We start from the raw sequence: 19326 nt of genomic DNA on the forward strand, positions 1-19326 counted from the left end.
TACATATCAGCATTGATATGTGCCTTGCACCGATCAGCAGATGCTTAGAAATCACAGTTCCAAGTACCACGTCATAGAATCACAAAATGGTTTGGGTAAGAAGGGACCTGCAAAGGTCATCTTGTCCAACCGCGCTGCTGTCAGCAGGGAGATCCTCCACTACATCAGGTTGCTCAGAGCCTTGTTGAGCCTGACCTTGAATATCTCCAGGGGTGGGGCCTCAACTACCTCCCTGGGCAACCTGTTTCAGTGTTCCACCACCCTCTTGCGAAAGAACTTCCTCCTAATGTCCAATCTAAATACATTCTTGTCTAATTTCAATCTATTGCCCTTCATCGTATCACTCCAGGCTGTTGTAAACATTCCCTCTCCAGCCTTCTTGTAGGCCCCTTTCAGGTACTGGAAGGCTGCTGTTAGGTCTCCCTGGAGCCTTTTCTTCTCTGGGATGAAAAATCCCAGTTCCCTCAGCCTGTCCTTGTGGGAGAGTTCATGTTCAGTGTCATTTATAAATGTGCATTATGAAATACTAAAACTTTTTGTTGCAGATAAGATTTTTTTAAACTTTATTTCTTCTCTATATGTGTTAGTTCATTACTGTATAAGCACTGAAAAACGAGTTGATGCTTGATATGATACAGGAAAAGGAACCTATTCATAGGAACTTCTACTGAAGCATCCAAGTTGAATAATACTCACTAGGAATGATAAAAAAATATTCCTGAGAACAGCATTACTTTTAAATCAGCTGCACTAACATCTTGCTACTTAATACTGGTTTTGTTTGCAAAGACAGTATTTCTTAAACTAGAGCTCCCACACAGGAACTGGAGGCAGGAATAGGCCAAACATTAGTTCCTTGCTCTTTATCGTTTGTTTTTCTAGATTTTGGCAGAAATGGCACATTCTTTGTTTTAATTTTTCGCTTCCCCACACTTGACATTTTATATCCTTTAAGTTTACAAGTTTTTTTCCAGTTTATTTTGCATGAACTTAAAACTCTTCTAAACAGGACTTTTTTGAGTCTTAAAAGTGGAAAAGAAGAATTTTAATTTTGGAAATACTGAAGGTTACGAGATAACTGAGTTGCGTAACTCAGAACTGCAGTTCTCTAACCACAAAACAATGCTGTCTTGTTTACTTGTGGTGATGAATTTAGCTTAAGCATTTCCTGTGCTGTATCACAAGGGTGTGTAAATGGAGGTTTGTAGAATTTCTATTGGCTTATGTGTTTCTTATAACCACAGTTTTAGAAATCGCTTTGTATGCATAAAAGTACAAATTCCCTAGTAGGGGGCTAGGTACTGGTCTCCAAGATCATATGCTGTAGGCAATTATTTGCTTGCATGTGAAAAGAGAGGGCTCTGGATTTTGAGTAACATTATTTTGGGGCCTGTTGGTGTAGGCTGCATAACTTAATTCTCCACTTACTGTTTCCTAATGAAGTTTTGAATAAAAGAGTCACCAGTCCACAAAGACTGGTTTTCAAATCTTGTTCCACATACTGGCGCTTGATCTTTGTTTAGAATTAGTCTGATACCTGTAGCAGTTTTGCAATATTTGCCTCAGCTGCTTGAAGCTATTAGAGGTTTCAGTGCTCTGCAGGATGAGTAGCGTTCACATGTTGCAAGTGTAGCAGTTCAAAGGTTTTGCCAGGGCTTTTTAGTCTTTTGGGAGCATTTCAGCATGGACTTGTCTCTACGGGGGTGAAGTCGTGAGGAATTTTATGGTTAATAGATTTGGCTTTTTATAGACTAGTCTGTTAAGAGTTTGTGTGGGGAGCTTTGTATTTCTGTATAGTGCCCACAATATAGTAGCCAGAATACATAATCTGGAAACCAAGAAAAATTGACTTGAGCATATTTACGTGTGAAAGCATGGTCCAAAAATACCTGTGGCATTTGAGCTATAAAGCTTGTGATAATCTTCATTCCAATAGCATGTTTGTGTATTTTTTTCCAACTACTGCATAGTTTGCAACCTTGACTAGTTTTTGTCTTAATGATCAGTCTAAACTTGGGAGGAGTCCCTGTGTGAAGATGGCTAACAGCCTGCATCAGTGCTTTAAGGCAAATGGGGCAGTTAAAACTTCAGTTTTCTACCACTTGTATGTAGTTGTTGTGATGTGTGATTCTACCATGTCTATATTTAACTTCAGAAAGATGCTTGGGGTCTTTCTGAGGTGCAAGTCTCAATAGCATTGAGCTATTTGAATATATATCATTTTACATTCTGCCAAGTAAGATTTTTGGGTTTTTTTTACCTTTAGATAAATAATTTACGGTCCCTTTCTGTCAGCTTTCTGTAATACACAAAATACGCTCAGTTTCGTAGTACTTGAATTATCATGCATTCCTGGGAGGTACTTGGTTCGAAGGGAATCTGGAAAAACTTCTGGATTTATAGCATCTGGGACCGTAAAGCATTCAAGTCTACAGTTTTCAATGCAATAGTAATGACTATATTACTTTGCTGCTTGCTTGTGTAGCTTGAAATTCTGCTTTTATGTACATCCTTACAGTTAGTTTGGTAAGAAACCTAGGATTTCTGAAATAGTTTTGTAAACAGTACGCAGCTGGCTGTTTGTGGTTTGGTTTTGTTTTTCTCAGTGAAAAAGATTTATCCTTCTATCCTTCAGTTTTCATTCACTGTAAAGAAAATACTGTTGTTTTTTCTTAGTTATTCAGCAAAAATGAACTAGAAATAGCTGGTGCAAGAAGGTAATTATGATTTACCTGAAGTTCCCAAAGGTTTGCCACTTAAGCTGGTGTGAATGCTAGGCTCCTGGGTAAATTGTACCACTGCTATGTAAACCATTGCAGGCTTTTATCTTGCTGTCAAGTCGATCTAGAAATCCTGTTTATACAATGTAACATTCTTTCTTCACTCAGTGTGTATCTGTTCCTATGTTTTTATTTATATACATATGCATAAATGGAATCATTTAATGCTTTGGCAGCTGTGTATAGCAGTTGTGTTTTTTAATATGTGAAGTGTTCATAAGGAAAATATCATGTAGATGTTGAAAATGTGGACATAAAGCCAGCTGTGAAAATAAAACTTTTTCACCTTTACCAGAAGGGTCTAGAGTTGTTTTGCTTTGATCTTCCTACCTAAACAATTACTTAATTTCTTTGTTTTTTTAGAATCAGAAAGATCTTGGTGTTGTGAGTAAATTTAGTTTGGTGAAGTAACTTATATTGCTGTGGTTTTGTGCTGATACATAATTTAAATACTTTGCCTAGCTAATGTATGGGAAAATGGGTGACAAATTAGTGCATGCTTTCTTGTGGTGATGCATAGCTCTAAACTTGATGTATGGTTAAGTTTCTCATTTCCTCTGTCTCTACCAGCTGAGGACATCCATCCCACACAGTTGTCTTCATACAGCTACTTTGTGACTTCCACACTGATGTTATTTGCTCTGTGTTTTTGCGGTATACAGACTTAATTGTTTGCTCTTGAGTGAAACAGATTAACTGCTTTTATTTAAATGTTATCTAGATTATGGTGATATCTAAGAATAAGACAGACAACTTTTAATTCAGCCTTTAAAATTGTGGATGTCATCAATTGAGACAGAGGGCATTGCTCTTTGTTGGGCTACATGTTCAAATGTGAATTTTTACCTTCTGTGTTTAAGAAAGATTCTGTATTTTCTCTGTTTTCCAATTAAGGATTTCAGTGGTTTGGTTTGGGAGGGACCTCCAAAGGTCACCTTTCCAACCCCTTCCAGGTACTGGAAGGATACTGTCAGGTCTCCCTGGAGCCTTTTCTTCTCCTGGCTGAATGGCCCCAGCTCTCTCAGCCTGTCTTCTTATTTAAACCCTTTGCTTTTTCCCTTTTTAAACATTTTGTCTGTTGCTACTTCATACAAGTTTATAGCCTAGTTCTGTTTTTCATCAAGTGTTTAAGTGGGTTTGTGTTTCAGCATGTAAACTTAAAGAGTTCTGATTCCTCATTCAGGAGGAGTAAAGGTACAGAAAGATCTGATTTAGTTTTATCAAACACTCCAAGTAACTGTTCATGTTGCATGGTCACTGCTTCAGTAGTGGAATGTATTTTAAATTTCATCTAGAAGAGTGACTCACAATCTTGCCCTGAGCTCTAAGTCAGTTATTCTAAATGTAGTAGCCCTATTCTAGAATACTTATACAATCATATTCCTTACATCCTAAAAGTAGAAAAGCCTGAAAATAAGGAAGAATGAGATTTGGTTAATACTTGAAATATTGATGAAGACATTTTATGCTTCTGTAGAAAAGGATTTTTATAGGCTTGCAAAATATAGAGTTGATAATTAACAAGAAGTATTTTCACTATAGCAATTGTACAAAGGTACAATAGATACTGAACGCTTGACCTGTGTACTAAATACATTTTTAGGGTGACTGGAGATGCAAAACAAAAAGATGAATAGGATCTATGAATGGTGTCTGGGAGAGAATTTACACCAGAGGTGACTGGTCAGCCTAGAAAAGAGAAGACTCCATGGGGGACCATAGAGCTGTCTTCCAATACCAGAAGGGATCCTACTGGAAGGCTGGAAAGGGACTTTTCATAAGGGTGTCTAGCAACAGGACACGGGGGGGAATAGTTTTAAGCTGAGGGAGGGTAGATCTAGACTGGATCTTAGAAGTTCTTAAGCGTGGGTGTGGTGAAACTCTGGAATAGGTTGCCCAGGGAGGCTGTGGATGCTTGCTCTCTGGAGGTGTTCAAGGACAGACTGGATTAGGCCATGGGCACCCAAGTCTAGTTGAGAGGCATCTCTGCCTATGGGGGGAAGGTTGATTAGATCATCTCTAAGGTCACTTCCAGCCTAAGCCATTCTATGATCCACCTGTTTTCAAGATGATTAATACAATAGAAAAGGGCAGACATATAGAATATTCACATTAATGGGGGGAAAAAATGATGCCAAGTACCCTTGATGTATGGATGTGTGAGTGTGGTCTGTTTCATATGAGGTATTACCAGTCATGCAGAAGTGCAGAAATGGCAGCTCAGATGTCAAGAAAACATTCATAATATTTATCCTTCAAAAATTTGGAGGTTGTTGTTGTTTATTCTGATAAAAGCACAGAAATGAAAAGAAAGTGTTTTTTGGACAGAAAAAGGCAACTGTTTGTATTTTGTTCTCAAAATATTCTAGTTCCATCCAGGAAGCTGGAGAGCAGGGGGCTGGTTTTCAGTAAAGAGACCTCTTATTTCCCAATGAAGTTGTTGTTCTGTGTTTTTTTTGTTTTGTTTTTGTCCCTGTCCATATATTTGCAAAATCTGGTTGAGCATAATGGTTCCCAATAGATGCCGTGTCTCATTGCTGTTTGAAAAGTCTTTTTTCCCCTTGCAGCTCAGTATGTAACCTGCCTTGCAACAGACTTAAAGTGGTTTCCTGTATAAAGCTTTGTCTTTGACTTAATCTTGGCTGCTCTCCTGTAAATCCACATCTGTGAATGACTCATAACAAGCAGAGCCATCAGAAAAACAGTGTACATTTTAATCTGAATCTGTAGGGTTTTTGTTTCTGGTTTTTTTTTACAGCCTTGCTGCATTCCTCCTTCCCATGTAATGAATCATACAGTATCTTGTGTGCATACCTGACAAGAAAAGTGATTGTGCATTGAGAGGAAGTTGAACACAAAACAAATAGAAAGAATATCCTCGGCCATCCATCTGCTTAGAGCAGAGCTTTTGTATTTGGCAGTTATCCTCTGTCAGCCCCTGGGGTGCTTCTGATAGTATGATTTTTCTTTTGCCCTGTAAACAGCAAGTTCTGTTAAATGGATACTCTGGCTTGGGGCAGATTTGGATCTGTTGGGCATTGGCAGCCAAGAGAAGTTCTGCCTCCTGAGGCACTCAAGGGCCTTTTTTGAGCCTTCACAACATCCAGTGACTCAAGAAGGCAGTCTTGCTGCAGACCACTTTAGAAAAATGCCAAGCTTTACATATCTTCTCTTACATGAATGTTTTGAGCTGTTTCCAGATGTGACAGCATGAGGGTAGTTCAGTCATCTGTCCTGTCCCTTCAGGAGTGTTTGTAGTGGCTAGGCTGCAGAGAAGGGGGAAATGATAGAGCCTACAAAATGGGTCCTCGTCTTCCATCATTTCTCCTTCCTCAATACCTTTTTGGGTGAACAACAGTCCCCTAATTCAGTGTAACTAAGTGTATGCCAGCTTATACACTAAAAACAAGGGAGGCAGCTGAGGTAGCAAGATTAAAGTGTGGCTGAAATGGCTTAACCCTATAACATTGTTTTCATCTCTTAACTTGTGTCATGGAGAAAGCATGTAGTAATGAAAAAGTTGCTTGGTGGCATAAAGAGCTCTTCATTGCTGTAGTGAGAGGTGGTTTATAACAACTGTGGATCATATGGGGTATTGGTTAGGTTTCCTTATAGCTAGACCACCTATACTAGACCAGCCCATCTCCAGCTGTTTCCTCCAAAACTACCTGTCTTTGGATCATGGGTCAAGGGAACTGATGTTGTCTGGACTGTGTCTAATGTGGGAGAATGGTCTTACTGACTTCATGGGTGCCCACTGACTTCTGTTACTTCTGTTCCTACAAAGAAATTTGAACAGATTTATACAACATGAAAATTTTCTGTCCAGCCTGTCATTTTGACCACAGTTTTCCACAGGTCCTGAAAAACTGAAATGCAGAAAGATGTGCTTGAGGGAAGAGAGACAATTAACTCCTCCAATGAGGAGGAGCTAAGCTAAACCACTTCAAAAGCTAAACCACTTCTTTCTGCAGTACAGTAGAGGTGACACTTCCTGGGATTTGAGTCTATTTCATATATTTCTGGTGAGCAACTTGGCCAGGGAGTGTAGGAAGACTGAGGTTATAGATGTTTTATTCTTATATATTTGGGTAGGTTATTAAACTTAGCTGTTGTGATATTTAGATTCCGGAAACCTGTCTTCATACGTTGATTGCAATGGGAGAAGGTTGTTGTTTATAATCTGATTATAGTAACCTGGGAATCTCTTGGTGAAAAACTATCACAACTTAGGTCTCTGTTCTTGGAAGGAAACCTCATCACCAAGTGAAGAAAAACTCAGTTTGCCCACATCAAATATGTTATCTTTGTATCTTAGACTTTAACAGTGTTATTTTAAGTCCTAGTGATAAAACACTATATAATAGTTCAACGGTAATTTTTCAAAATTTATGAATGCTTACAGTCATGTGCCAACTGTTTTGTTTTAGAAAAACATCTAGTATCTTTTTACAGCAAGTAGCCCACTAGTTGGGGTGTCCTTGCCCTGTCTTGAATTCTTTCTTCCTTTGAATTCTCTTTTTTTTTTTTTTTTTTTCCCCAGCATCCTGGCAGCCTAACATTTTGCTGTGATGTTAACATTTTTCTTTCACAGAACAATTCAAGTGCTTAAACTTGTAATGGAATATTTGTATTAGCTTGAGACTTATTACACTTTCTTTAGGGAAGTTGTCTTTTTGTTTTTAATTGTTTCGTTTTTATTTTTTTAGACTTCAGTTGAGCAGGCTCATAGATTTAATCACTGTAATCAAAATCAAGAATTGGGAAGGGTTTTTTGAGGAAGAGTGTATGATAGTGAGCTGCGCCAGGGGAAGTTTAGGCTTGGGGTGAGGAGAAAGTTCTTCACGGAGAGAGTTGTTGGAATGTGCTGCCCAGGGAGGTGGTGGATTCACCATCCCTGGAAGTGTTCAGGTGGGGATTGGATGTGGCACTTGGTGACATGGTTTAGTAGTCATGAGGTCTTGGGTGATAGGTTGGACTTTGATCCTTGAGGTCTTTTCCAACCTTATTGATTCTGTGTGTGATTTCCAAAGAGACTCCTCACTTTCTTTTATGTTATGGTTGAGTAACTGGGTATTCTAAGAGAAAAGAGGCTCTGGTTTCATTTTACCACCAAGAATGAGAAAGGTAAGAACAAGCTTTAAAAATCCTAGTATCAAACTAAAGCAGCTGGTAAAAGTTGGATGAAAAGTTAACTCAAAAACTTCATCTGGAAACATCACCTGGCATGGCAACAGCAAAAGGATGACGTAGGAGACATCCAGGAATATTTTGCCCAGTATGCTGAAGTAGAGAGTAGAATAATTGATTTGCACAGTGCTGGGATAGACTGCCAGTAACAGTTTTTGCTTTTGGGATTTGGATAAATTTGTCTTTCATTATTCTGTCCAGCTTCTCAACTCAAATCCTCGGGAAAACCTTATTTACAACTAAGCATAGCCCTAAAACTGTATCAAGATGCAAGGAAAGAGCAGCCAAGTAATAGAGATGACATGGTCTTTGGGGCTTTAATCGTAGAATTTTTTAGGTTGGAGAAGACCTCTTAAGATCATCAAATCCAATCATTATTTAACTCTACCAAGTCTGGTGCTAAATCATGTCCCTCAACACAGATGCAGTGTCTTTTAAACACCTCCAGGGAAGGGATTCAAGCACCTCACTGAGGAGTCTATTCTACTGTTGAAGAACCCTTTCAGTGAAGAAGTTTCTGCTGATATCCAATCTAAACCTTCTCTGGTGCAACTTGAGGCCATTTCCTCTTATCCTAAGTAGTGAGTAAGTGTCAATCTGAGGCAGCTAATAGAGTAGTTTTAATCAGGTAATACAGTGCTGACAGCTAGTATGTTTCCCTGGCTCCATTCTTAAGAGTAGTTGGCAGAAAGCAAAGCGTTCACTTCATTATCGTCATTAAAATCGTCAATCTTGTGCCACGCACTTGACTCTGCTCCCTATCACAGTGTTCTGTGGGTTGTGTGAATGAGCTAAACCTATGCGTGCCTTTCAAAGGACAAGTTTTTAATAAGGAGAAGGGGGCTCCCAAAGCAAGCCCAGCTTTATAGCCTGCTTTCAGGCTGTGACTTGGCTATGAAAGTAAATAAACAGGCTTGCCTCTATGCAGAGACTTGGCACACGGCTTTTTCCCTAGAGATAAATTATTTTTTTGCAAAATTAGAAAATTCTGTTGAGCATCTAAAATTTACAGTTGCTGTGTATTAGATTATTGGTTCTATATAGACTTTTTTAGCTATGCAATTCTAAAAAAAAAAAAAAAAAAAAAAAAAGAAATTTTAAAAGTTGGAGGGGAAAATTTGACAAGGCAAGTAGCCTTCAGTGTAACTCCTTTTCCTGACAATACTGGATTCATCACCAAATCCTTGGAGTCATTTCAGAAAGTAGAAGCAAATCACTGGGAAGATCTGTTCAAAATCCATGTCTTTTTTGGTCTTCAGAGTGTGTAAGTTGGCAGTTCTTTAGCATTATTTTTTGGCTACTTATATGGATGCAATGGGAGTAAGGATAGTTTATTTTAAGCTTTCCCATTTCTTCTGTGGTGATTGTTTTCTTCGTTCATCACCACTGATGGATGGAAGAATCATCATGAATTTTAGTTGTAGGATGGTTTTAGTTATTTGTTAGTTATCTTAATTTTGATATAGAATGTAAGGGACCAAAACAGTATTGCAAAGTAAATATTACATAGTCTTCACGATTCTGTATCCAAGAGCAAATGTGGGCATAAGGGGAGAACGAAGAACATAAGTGTCTTACCTATGTGTGTTTGCATTGCACATTCAGATGACGTAGACCTTGATCCAGGAAACATCATGCAGTTAGCATGTAGTCAAAGAGATCATAGACACTGGACTTCCAGAGGGCTCATGGACACATGATTTGAACAACAGGTTAAATTTACTATACTCAGTCTGCTTTTTCCCTAAGATTGGTTGTCTGTCAGAGGTTATAGCACATCTGGCCTCTTCATGGATAGCTTATTAGCTTGCATATCAAGTTTCTTCCAACAGAAGGAGATACATTGGAAGTCACCCAAAAGTGTCTATATATGACAATAAATAGACTGTGAAATTTACTGAGCATACTGGAATTATTCCAATTCTTCTTTGGCTGCTCTACCAGAGGAAGAATGCTCACATATAAACATATTACAATTGTACAGTGAATATTGTCTGCATTGTTTTCAGATTTTTTTCATTAACTTCATAACATAAGGTGATACTCCTATTTTCACCTTCGCTGCAGGAGTCCTTCTGTCACAGAATATGTACAAATTGGATTATTTTTGTAATATCATGCAGATATCACGGTCTGATATGACAAATTTGTCAGCATGGTGTATGGGCAAATAAATTTTTACTAGTGTTCTTAGTTGTTGCATGTGCTAGTAGCCTCTGGAGTATTTGGCATTTTCACCCATACCCCCTTTCTGATACTTCTAGTTCTCGTTCTGGATTTACTGTTCACCTGTTTACAGTAGGCATCCTCAAAACAAAGCTTGTTGTTTATGAGTTTAAGAAAATTTAAATACCTGGTCTTCATTATTGACTCTGGAGAACTTGGTCATATTTGTGAAGGTGCTTTAGAGATTAAAATGCTGAGATTGATGCTATGTGTTGCAGATTACTAATGAAATGTGTCATAGTAGATAGTGAGAAGAATATGTAATGTTACTGAAAGATCAATTGAAAAATAGTGTTCAAGACCACTAAGCAGATTTCTTGTTCCTTTAGGCCTTGTTACTTTTCTTGCCAAACCCTTTCAGTTTAGCCAAGTCATCTCTCTATGTGACTTAGTCTTCCAGTTTTCAGCTTAGAAACTAATCTTTGTAATTACAAGAAAAATAGAAAATAGTTTTGTTGAAATTTCAGCAAATTTGAGTCACAGTCGTATTTGTTTCTGACAAAATATACTCTACCTTTTAGTCCTAAAGGCATGTTTTCACTGTGGACATTGACTTGATATAAGCAAACTTTCAGAGTGTGCATGGCATAGTGTCATGACTGTGCACAGGAAAACGCTTTTTTTTGTCAGGTAGTTTCTGGCTCTGAGTGAAGTTTCTCTTTAGTATTTTGTTTGTATAAACATCTTGGTAACTTCTGAGAAAACAAAATCATTATTGTTGGAAAAGATCTTTAAGATCATCAAGTCCAACCATAATTCAGTGAACTATGCTCTCAAGAGCCACACATTGTGTGCTTGCAGTCCAGAAGGCCAATGGCATCCTGGGCTGTATCAGAAGTATGTCCAGCAGGTCAAGAGAGATGATTCTGCTACTTGACTCTGCTCTCATGAGACTTCACCATGAATACTGTGTCCAGCTCTGGAGGCCTGAACACAGGAAGGACATGGACCTGACGGTGTGGGTCCGAAGGAGGACCATGAGCATAATAAGGGTGCTGGAGCACCTCTCTTAGGAGGACAGGCTGAGAAAGCTGGGGCTGTTCAGTCTGGAGAAGAAAAGGCTCCTGGGAGACCTAATAGTGGCCATCTACTACCTGAAGGGGGACCTACAAGAAGGCTGCAGAGGGACTGTTCACAAAAGCTTGTAGTGGTAGGACAAGGGGCAATGTTTTGAAATTAGAGGAGATTTAGATTGGATGTTATGAACCATTCTTTACCATGAAGGTGGTGGAACACTGGAACAGGTTGCCCAGGGAGTTAGTTGAGGCCCCGTCCTTAGAGATATTCAAGGTGAGGCTAGACAGGGCTCTGGGCAACCTGATCTAGTAAAGGATGTCCTTGCTGACTTCAAGGGTGTTGGACTAGATGACCTTTGGAGGTCCTTTCCAACCCAAACCATTCTGTGATTCCATTTACATGCTTCTTGAACGTTTCCAGGGATGGTGACTCCACCTCCCTGGCCAGCCTGTTCCAACATCTCACCACTTTCTCACTGAAGAATTTTTTTTCTGATATCCAATCTAAATCTCCCCTGCCACAACTTAGGCATTTCCTCTCATCCTACCACTAGTTACTTGGGAGGAGACCAACACCAGCCTCACTACAACCTCCTTTAAGTTCTAGAGGGCGATGAGATGGTCTCTTACCCTTTCCTTCTCCAGACTGCACAACCGCATCTCTCCACCCTCTCCTCATGTGATGTGCCCTCCAGACCCCTCTTCAGTCTCGTTCCTTTTCTGTGGACACATTCCAGGACCTCAAGATCTTTCTTACAGCTTTCAGTATGAAGAACTGTCCATTTCATTTAAAATAATAATATCTAAATAGCAGCTCTTACATAGCTAGCCTACTGCTATGGCAGTTTCATAAAAAATAGAATTAAGATGAGGACAACCTCAGCGTAAGTGTTATGAATTCTTTCTCGTTCAGTGGAGATAGGAAAGGTAAAGGATAGGCTAGGTAGATAGAAGAGGTAAAGGATAATAACTTCAGGTGTATTTTTTTAAGTTTCTTGAAATTCTGATGATTTGTTATGCGAAAATCCTGTCTTCTATTAAAGATTACTTTGATGCAAGAAACTTACTTGCTTTATCATAGCTGAAACCAGAAGAGCATCAATATGCTTTTCTGTTTTGTTGATTATGGTATTTCAGTGCAACTAGAGGAAAAAGTTTTGATACTAATCAACTTAAAGGCAAATTCATAAACATTTTACATTGTGTTTTCAGTAACAATTTCAAGAGTTAAGGAAATGAGGCACAAAGGTGGTGTGTGAGATCAACACAGTTACAAGAATTTGTTCAAATGCGACTTAACTGCTGTATCTTGGGTTTTGTTCCTCTAAAATAGGGCCTATATTGTAAGTGTTTTTCATAACTGAAATAACATTTGAAGTAAAAGTTCAAACTCACTTTTCCATGTGAACTTAAATTACAATTGGGCTTTTTTATGATTTGGTGATTAAGTAGACAAGTGGTGTACTTCATGGATACCATAATAGTTAACACCTGTTTCAACTGTTTTATATTTGTATTGGATGGAACCTCAGCAATCCAATATATCTTGAAAAGCAAAAACCTAATATAAAATATTTCATGGTATGGAAGAAATTATAATAAACAGAGTACAGCCTAAAATATAAAATGCTTATTATGCACATTTACATAGCCTTCCATCTACGTTTCTGAAAGCAGTGTTACAGTTTTGTGTAAAAATAGTCCTAGCTTTTATGAAGGTCAGTTATGTGATCATTCTATACCATAAAATAATACCATTTCTAAGAAAACAGTGCTTCCTGAGTAGTAGAGGGTGGCAGAAATAAATCAATTTCTCAGTCAGAAGTCAGTACACTCTCTTAATTGCCGTTAGGTTTATGGTTTCTTTGAAATCTGCTCTGAGGACACAGACCATTGGCAGAAAGGCATGGCTTTCCACATCTCGTTTGGAGATCTTGTCAGAGTACTAATACAAGGTATTACTTCCAATTTTTCATTGGAGACACTCTCAAGCAGTTGTTTCTTGTACATATGTGGTTGAGTTCAGGAAGTAATTTCATAGGTGACAGTCTCTTTTTAGTGGTGCCCAGTGATATAACGAGGAACAGGGGGTACAAGCTAGAGCACAGGAAGTTCCACCTCAACATAAGGAGACAAGTCTTTATGATGACTGTGGTAGAGCCTTGAAGCAGGCTGCCCAGAGAAGTTGAGGAATCTTCTTCTCTGGAGGTATTCAAAACCCACCAGGATGTGTTCCTGTGTGACTTACACTAGGTGATCTTGCTTTGGCAGGGGGTTGGACTTCATGATATCTGGAGGTTTCTTCCAACCCCTAACATTCTCTGGTTCTGTGACTTGATAGCACTTTTGCCATAAAGTGTACTTTTGGGGCTCTAATGGTAACGGCTCTTCTATTGAGGTCTTACTTTTCATGCCTGGTCCTGCTGGTGGAGCAATCTTTGGTTCTGGAGAAGACTTAGAGATAATTGTCTGCTACTGCTTGTTGAAATTGTGGTTGCCCAAACGCCTTCAGCCTGTTTATGCTGGAGCTGCCAGTGAAGTTAATCACAAAGATCTCTTTCCCTCTGCCCTATCCAGCTAAGTAAGACTGGGGGGCTCTTTCAGTAAATGCTGGGCTTTTTTCTACCAAAAATAAAGCTAGACCTGGACCCCCCCACTGTGGCTGTGCAGAAGGCTGTGCCATCAAAGGAGAGCAGTGCAAGGTGGAAGGGAACAGCAAAAGCTTTTTTTTTTTTCCAATTGCTGAGAGTATTCTTAGGAAACAAGTCTGCCTTCCTAGTAGTAGCTACTTGGACTTGTCATTTAAAAACATTATCACAACAACTGAGGATACTGGGGCTCTAGTGACCTGTATCTACAGGAGAAAAAACTCTAAAATTGGTTTGGTTTTGTCATTATTTGAAGTGGAGTTTGTGAAGCCGTTAAATAACTCCATTTGCTGATCCAGTATTTCCTAGATCAGGATTAGTGGTAACTCAATAGGTGCTAGGCATTAGTGTTGTTTGTAACTAATGTGGTATTCAGAAATCATTCATTTAATTCCAAGTCAAGAAAAATGTAAAACTGACTGTTAAAATATGAAATCTTATTTCAAATTTAATAATGGCATGGCCTACATTGTACTTTCCATGTAGCGCAGGTGCAGGCCCCCTCAGCCTCCCACAAAATATTTGTTCTCTTGGGATTTTGAGAGTTTGGAAATTTCCTGCTTTTTGCAGAAAGTATGTTTTCCTGTTATGTTTTAATAAATATTATTAAGATTATTCAAGTAATCTGCTAGAGTACAACTATCAGATGTAAATTTTGGGATCTTCTTAGTATGGCATTTCAAAGATGAGGTTTATTTTGAGAGTTGAGGTTAATAATCTCGAGATTAAGATTATTATTTAAGAATAGGTTTAGACTAGGTTTCAGGAAGAAGTTCAGTACAGGGGTGGTGAGACTCTAGAACAGGTTGCCCAGAGTGGTTGTGGATGCCCCCTCCCTGGAGGTGTTCAAGACCTGATTGGATGAGACCTTGAGCAACCAAGTCTAGTTGAGAGGGGTCCATGCTCATGGCAGGGGGATTGAATTAGATTATCTGGGGTCGCTTCCAACCTAAGCCATTCTAAGATATGGTGTAGTTAGCGAGAAGGTGAGTTTAGGATCCAATGACCTAGCAGACTTCTTTCCTAAACACAAATTAAAACTTGCTTTTTATCTCTCTGATTTGAGGTAAAGCTTAATGACTTACTAAATTGTGGCTTGTTGTAGTGAACACTGTAAATTATTTTTGCTTTTAATGACTTGTACATGAATTTCATAACTGTAGATGGCTTCTTTTTCTCATTTGCCTGCAAAAACTGCTGGTTTTGTCGTCTTGGAACAGAATTTGTTTAGCCCTTAAATCGCAAACAGAATGGATGTATTTTCTTCATGCTTGGCTTCTCATACTCTTTTCAGATGTGCTAGAACTGTGCCTGCTCTGGAGAGGAACAAAGACTCAGATATCTCATGTGAATAGTAAATGTTCCACAGACATGCTGGTAACTTTCTTAAATATGAGTACTTAATTTGAAGATATACATAGATTAACATGTGGGTAGCATCCCAAAAGTCATAAACTACTGATGAAATTGCATTTTTTTCATAATTTATAGCAATAAGAAAGTAAATAATATGAAACAAATAAATTAAAAGACTAAACTAATATAATAGATGTGAATAGTTATATCAGAAGGTAGGAGGGCAAAAGGAAGCAATAGATGGAGAATAGCTAACCTAAAAGGAAACATATTATCAAGCTTCAAGTAGTTTAGCTTCAAATTTGTAGGTGATCTTTTTTTTATTATAGTGAAAGGTACCATTTGAAGTGTGACTCAGTACTTTATGCAGCAGTTCTGGCTATCTTTTAAATGATTGTTCAGTGCATAATGGAGATCATAATGACTAGATCACTTCAATATAAACCAAATAAATTTAAATGAAAAAGTAATCAGAGGCATACCTCTGCTTGGATTAAATAGTACTGCATCATGGCCACAAAATAATCAAATACTAATATATTGCATGAAGTGTTTAATCATATGAAGACCTGTGGAGTTACAGAGACCTTAAACTTAAATGTCTTTCCCCAGAAACACCATACAGTCTTCCCTGCCTTTTCAGAGATGAGACCTGGCAAATGGGTTGTCATAAAGCATACCTTACGTGTGGAAAAGATGAATTGCATGACTGTATCTCTATAGTATGGTATAAGGACTAAACCCACTGATTATTAAAGCTGTTTCTGAAGTTGCTTTTACTCCAGCTTTGCTATTGTCAGCATTCTGTGTAAATGCCCTGCAGAGCATCACTGCTATTATCTCAACCATCTCTTGTTTGTGTTCAGTTTTGAAATCATGTGTTTGCAGCTGGAATAAAATCTGCCTCTTCTCAAAACTGCAACTTCAGCCTCACATCTGTTGTGTTCTCATCTTCAGTTTGTCTCCTGTAGCCTTTGATTAAAAGCACGTTGGTTCTGTTTTACTTCAAACAGTGTGGTATTACTCCTCATTTCCCAAAATTGTTTCATAGCTGGTTTTGAGTGAATGGAAAACTTATGAAACACCATGTATCTGAAGTGGCTGCTGTCGGTTGTTTGTTTGTTTGGTTGTTTTTTTTTTTTTTTTGTCTGCTAGTATCTGTAGCTTCTAAATCTGAAAAACTGAAACGTTCCTCAATTATTTTCTCTGCTTCCAGAAAATCTTGTTCTGGTGAAATGTGTGCTACTGTCCTCTTACGGGCATGTGTGGGTTTTGAGGACGAGGAAGGTTTTGTTTTCTTCTCGGAGTTGTGCAATTTTGTTGTCTGGAATTGCTCTACAGCTAAATGACTGCTTGACAGGCTTCATTCACTGTTTCTGCTCTGACTACACTTAAGTATGTAATATAGTGTAGGAGTTTCTGTTAAAACTTCCTAGTGTACACTTTTTCAATGGTATTTTAGTGTTGTTATTTTGAGAAATTTATTTCAAATGTAATGGCCTTGCTTGCTCTGGGGCAGAAAAAGCAACCTCACATGAGATTGAGACAGCGAGATGGAGTGCCCACTTAGCAGGTTTGCAGATGATACCAATCTGAGTGGCGCAGTTGACAAGACAGAAGGACAGATGCTATCCAGAGGGACCTGGATAGGCTGGAGAGGTGGGATGAGGAGAATCTCATGAGGTTCAATAAGGCAAAGTGCAGGGTCCTGCACCTAGGTCAGGGCAATTCTAGGTATCAGTATAGGCTGGGGGGAGATAAAGTTGAAAGCAGTCCTGCTGAAGAGACTTGGGGGTGCTGGTGGATTTGAAGCTGTACATGACCCAACAATGTGCACTTGCAGCCCAGAAGACCAATGGCATCCTGTGCAGCATCAAAAGCATGGCCAGCAGATGGAGAGAGCTGATTCTGCCCCTCTGCTCTGGTATTGATAGGACCAGGGCAATGGTTTGAAATGAGAGAAGAGTAGATTTAAATTGGATTTTAGGAAGACACTCTTTACCATGAGGTTGGTGGAACACTGGCAGAGGCTGCCCAGGGAGGTAGAGGCCCCATCCCTGGAGATGCTGAATGTCATTCTTGACAAGACTCTGAGTAACCTGATCTAGTGGAGGATGTCCCTGCTCACTGCAGGGGAGTTGGACTAGATGACCTTTGGAGGTCTCTTCCAATCCAAACTACTCTAGGATTCTCTGCCTCTAACCTCTATCTGCTAGACCGCATCAGCAGAGTTACAGTTAAGAGTTGTTTGTGTAATCAAAAGTGAGTGGAACCATGTACCTGAAACAGTTTTGAAGCCAGGAAGATGGAGTGAGATAAAGGTTTGTTTTGTACAGGAGAAGTACAGAAAAATCACAACAGTGCTGCTTCTTCAGTAATCCAGTACCATTCAGGAAACTTTCTTTGCGCTTGAGTTCTGTTTGGAGGCATCCCTTTCCTCAAGGAGAAGAAAAACATCCTCTTCATAATGAGTTTGAGCTACTGTGTTTTGAATTGGTTGCTAGGTCTCAGGTTGCAGCACAAATCAACTGCAACACAAGATACAGGCAAACAGTTAAATCATTTAATCAATACAGTCATTTATATTGACTAAATTTACATTTATGGGTTTAAATTCATGTGGTAGGTATTTCAGGCCCTAATCCAGGTCTTGTTCTTAGAATCACCGAATTGTATCATTTCTTCTTGTAAGCTTCCAAGCTGTATTCTACTATGTTTTATTCTGCCCTTGTGGTGTTGTCAGCACTGTTTTTGAAAAGCACTGATAGCTCTATACTCTCTTTTCAGCCCACATTTATCTAGTTATTATCCACTCTTCCATTTGTTATCTTTCTTTTTATGTAAATGCAAATGTCTCAGTGTGACCAGTACAGGCAGTGTTTCAGTGTACTGGCACAGGTACCTCTGTCAATGCCTGTTTTGTCAGCTTATCCTCTGTCAAGCTGAGATACTGGGAACCCTTCTATGCATAGTCCCTTGAACCAGTTCACTTGGCACTGCAAGAGATGTGTGTTGGGTGCGAGGAGGGTGTCATTCTTCCTAGTCTCTTCTCCACTTAGGTTTGGTGTGAAGAGTATTTTTTGATAGTGGTTCTCTTCACAAAGTAGACATTTTTACCTTTCAGCATTAGATTTTTTTTTTTTAAGCTAAGAGGGTGAAGATGTAAGTTTTTATGTGCTTACTAAGTGCTTCTTTGTGCACAGTTGCCAAGCACTACCAGTAGCTGTATTCAGTGTTTCAATGCCACTGTCTGCTTCAAGGCATCTTTCTTGAACATGGTTCTCAAACGTGCTCATGCCTCTGGTTTTGTACAATGGCACTGTTTCTAGTGTAAGCATCTAGGGCTGCCTTCTGGTTTTCAACTACTTTGAATCAGCGTTGGTTTGGAAGAAAGTACGTGTTGAAAAACTTTGCTGGGTAACAAGCTAGTGAGGAAAGAATGTTTAACAGCACTAATAAATGTTTAGATTTTTTTTTTCTGGTACTTTCCAGTCTCAATAAACCACGTAGCAGTAGTTGTGCATTTCATTTCAATATAAAATCAGAACAAAGAAATACTTGTAATATGGTTGTACATTACCATTCTTTGTCTTGATGTAGCAAATTTTGGGCCCTCTTAGCTTTCTTTTGGTCCTTCTGATGGTAGAATTACATGGCAGAGTATGCAGTGTGAATAAATTATTAGACCTACACAAGCATATGTACTTTGCAACTGAAATATTTATAAGCGTATTTGAGCTCTAGTATGCAAAAGAGCATCTGCCTGGGACCTGCAAGTGACCTGCAAAAGGTTATGCTAGGTATTAGTAAGTTTTTGACGAATGTTTATTACATGAGGAAAACCAAAATTACCTGGCATTCTGATTTCACACTAGCATGTGCTCATTGATAATATCTATATTTTCTCTGATACATTTTGTAACCAGATTTTTGCTTTTCGTTTACAGCTGCTGCAGAGGGCAAAGGGAAAAGTGGGGAAGACTTCTTTCAGAAGGTAAGAAAGGTATTTTAATTCCAGAAAACAGTTGACTAGAGGAAAAATTATACTCATTGCTCAATCATGAGATCAACTGATTAAACTTTGTGTAGTTCCTACTGTACTGATCACGT

At 38.8% G+C, this 19326-nt stretch overlaps 1 protein-coding gene across 1 annotated transcript in view; it reads left to right on the forward strand.

Annotated features, from left to right (window-relative positions):
- The window catches only part of BICC1 (BicC family RNA binding protein 1), a 107175-nt gene that overhangs the window by 21312 nt on the left and 66537 nt on the right, over window positions 1-19326 (forward strand). Inside the window, exon 2 of the mRNA XM_054382460.1 lies at window positions 19164-19210. Within this exon, the coding sequence (XP_054238435.1) occupies window positions 19164-19210 (47 nt within the window). The remainder of the gene's footprint in view (window positions 1-19163; window positions 19211-19326) is intronic.

Source organism: Indicator indicator, chromosome 7 (assembly GCF_027791375.1).
Source record: "Indicator indicator isolate 239-I01 chromosome 7, UM_Iind_1.1, whole genome shotgun sequence".
Classification (NCBI taxonomy): domain Eukaryota; kingdom Metazoa; phylum Chordata; class Aves; order Piciformes; family Indicatoridae; genus Indicator; species Indicator indicator.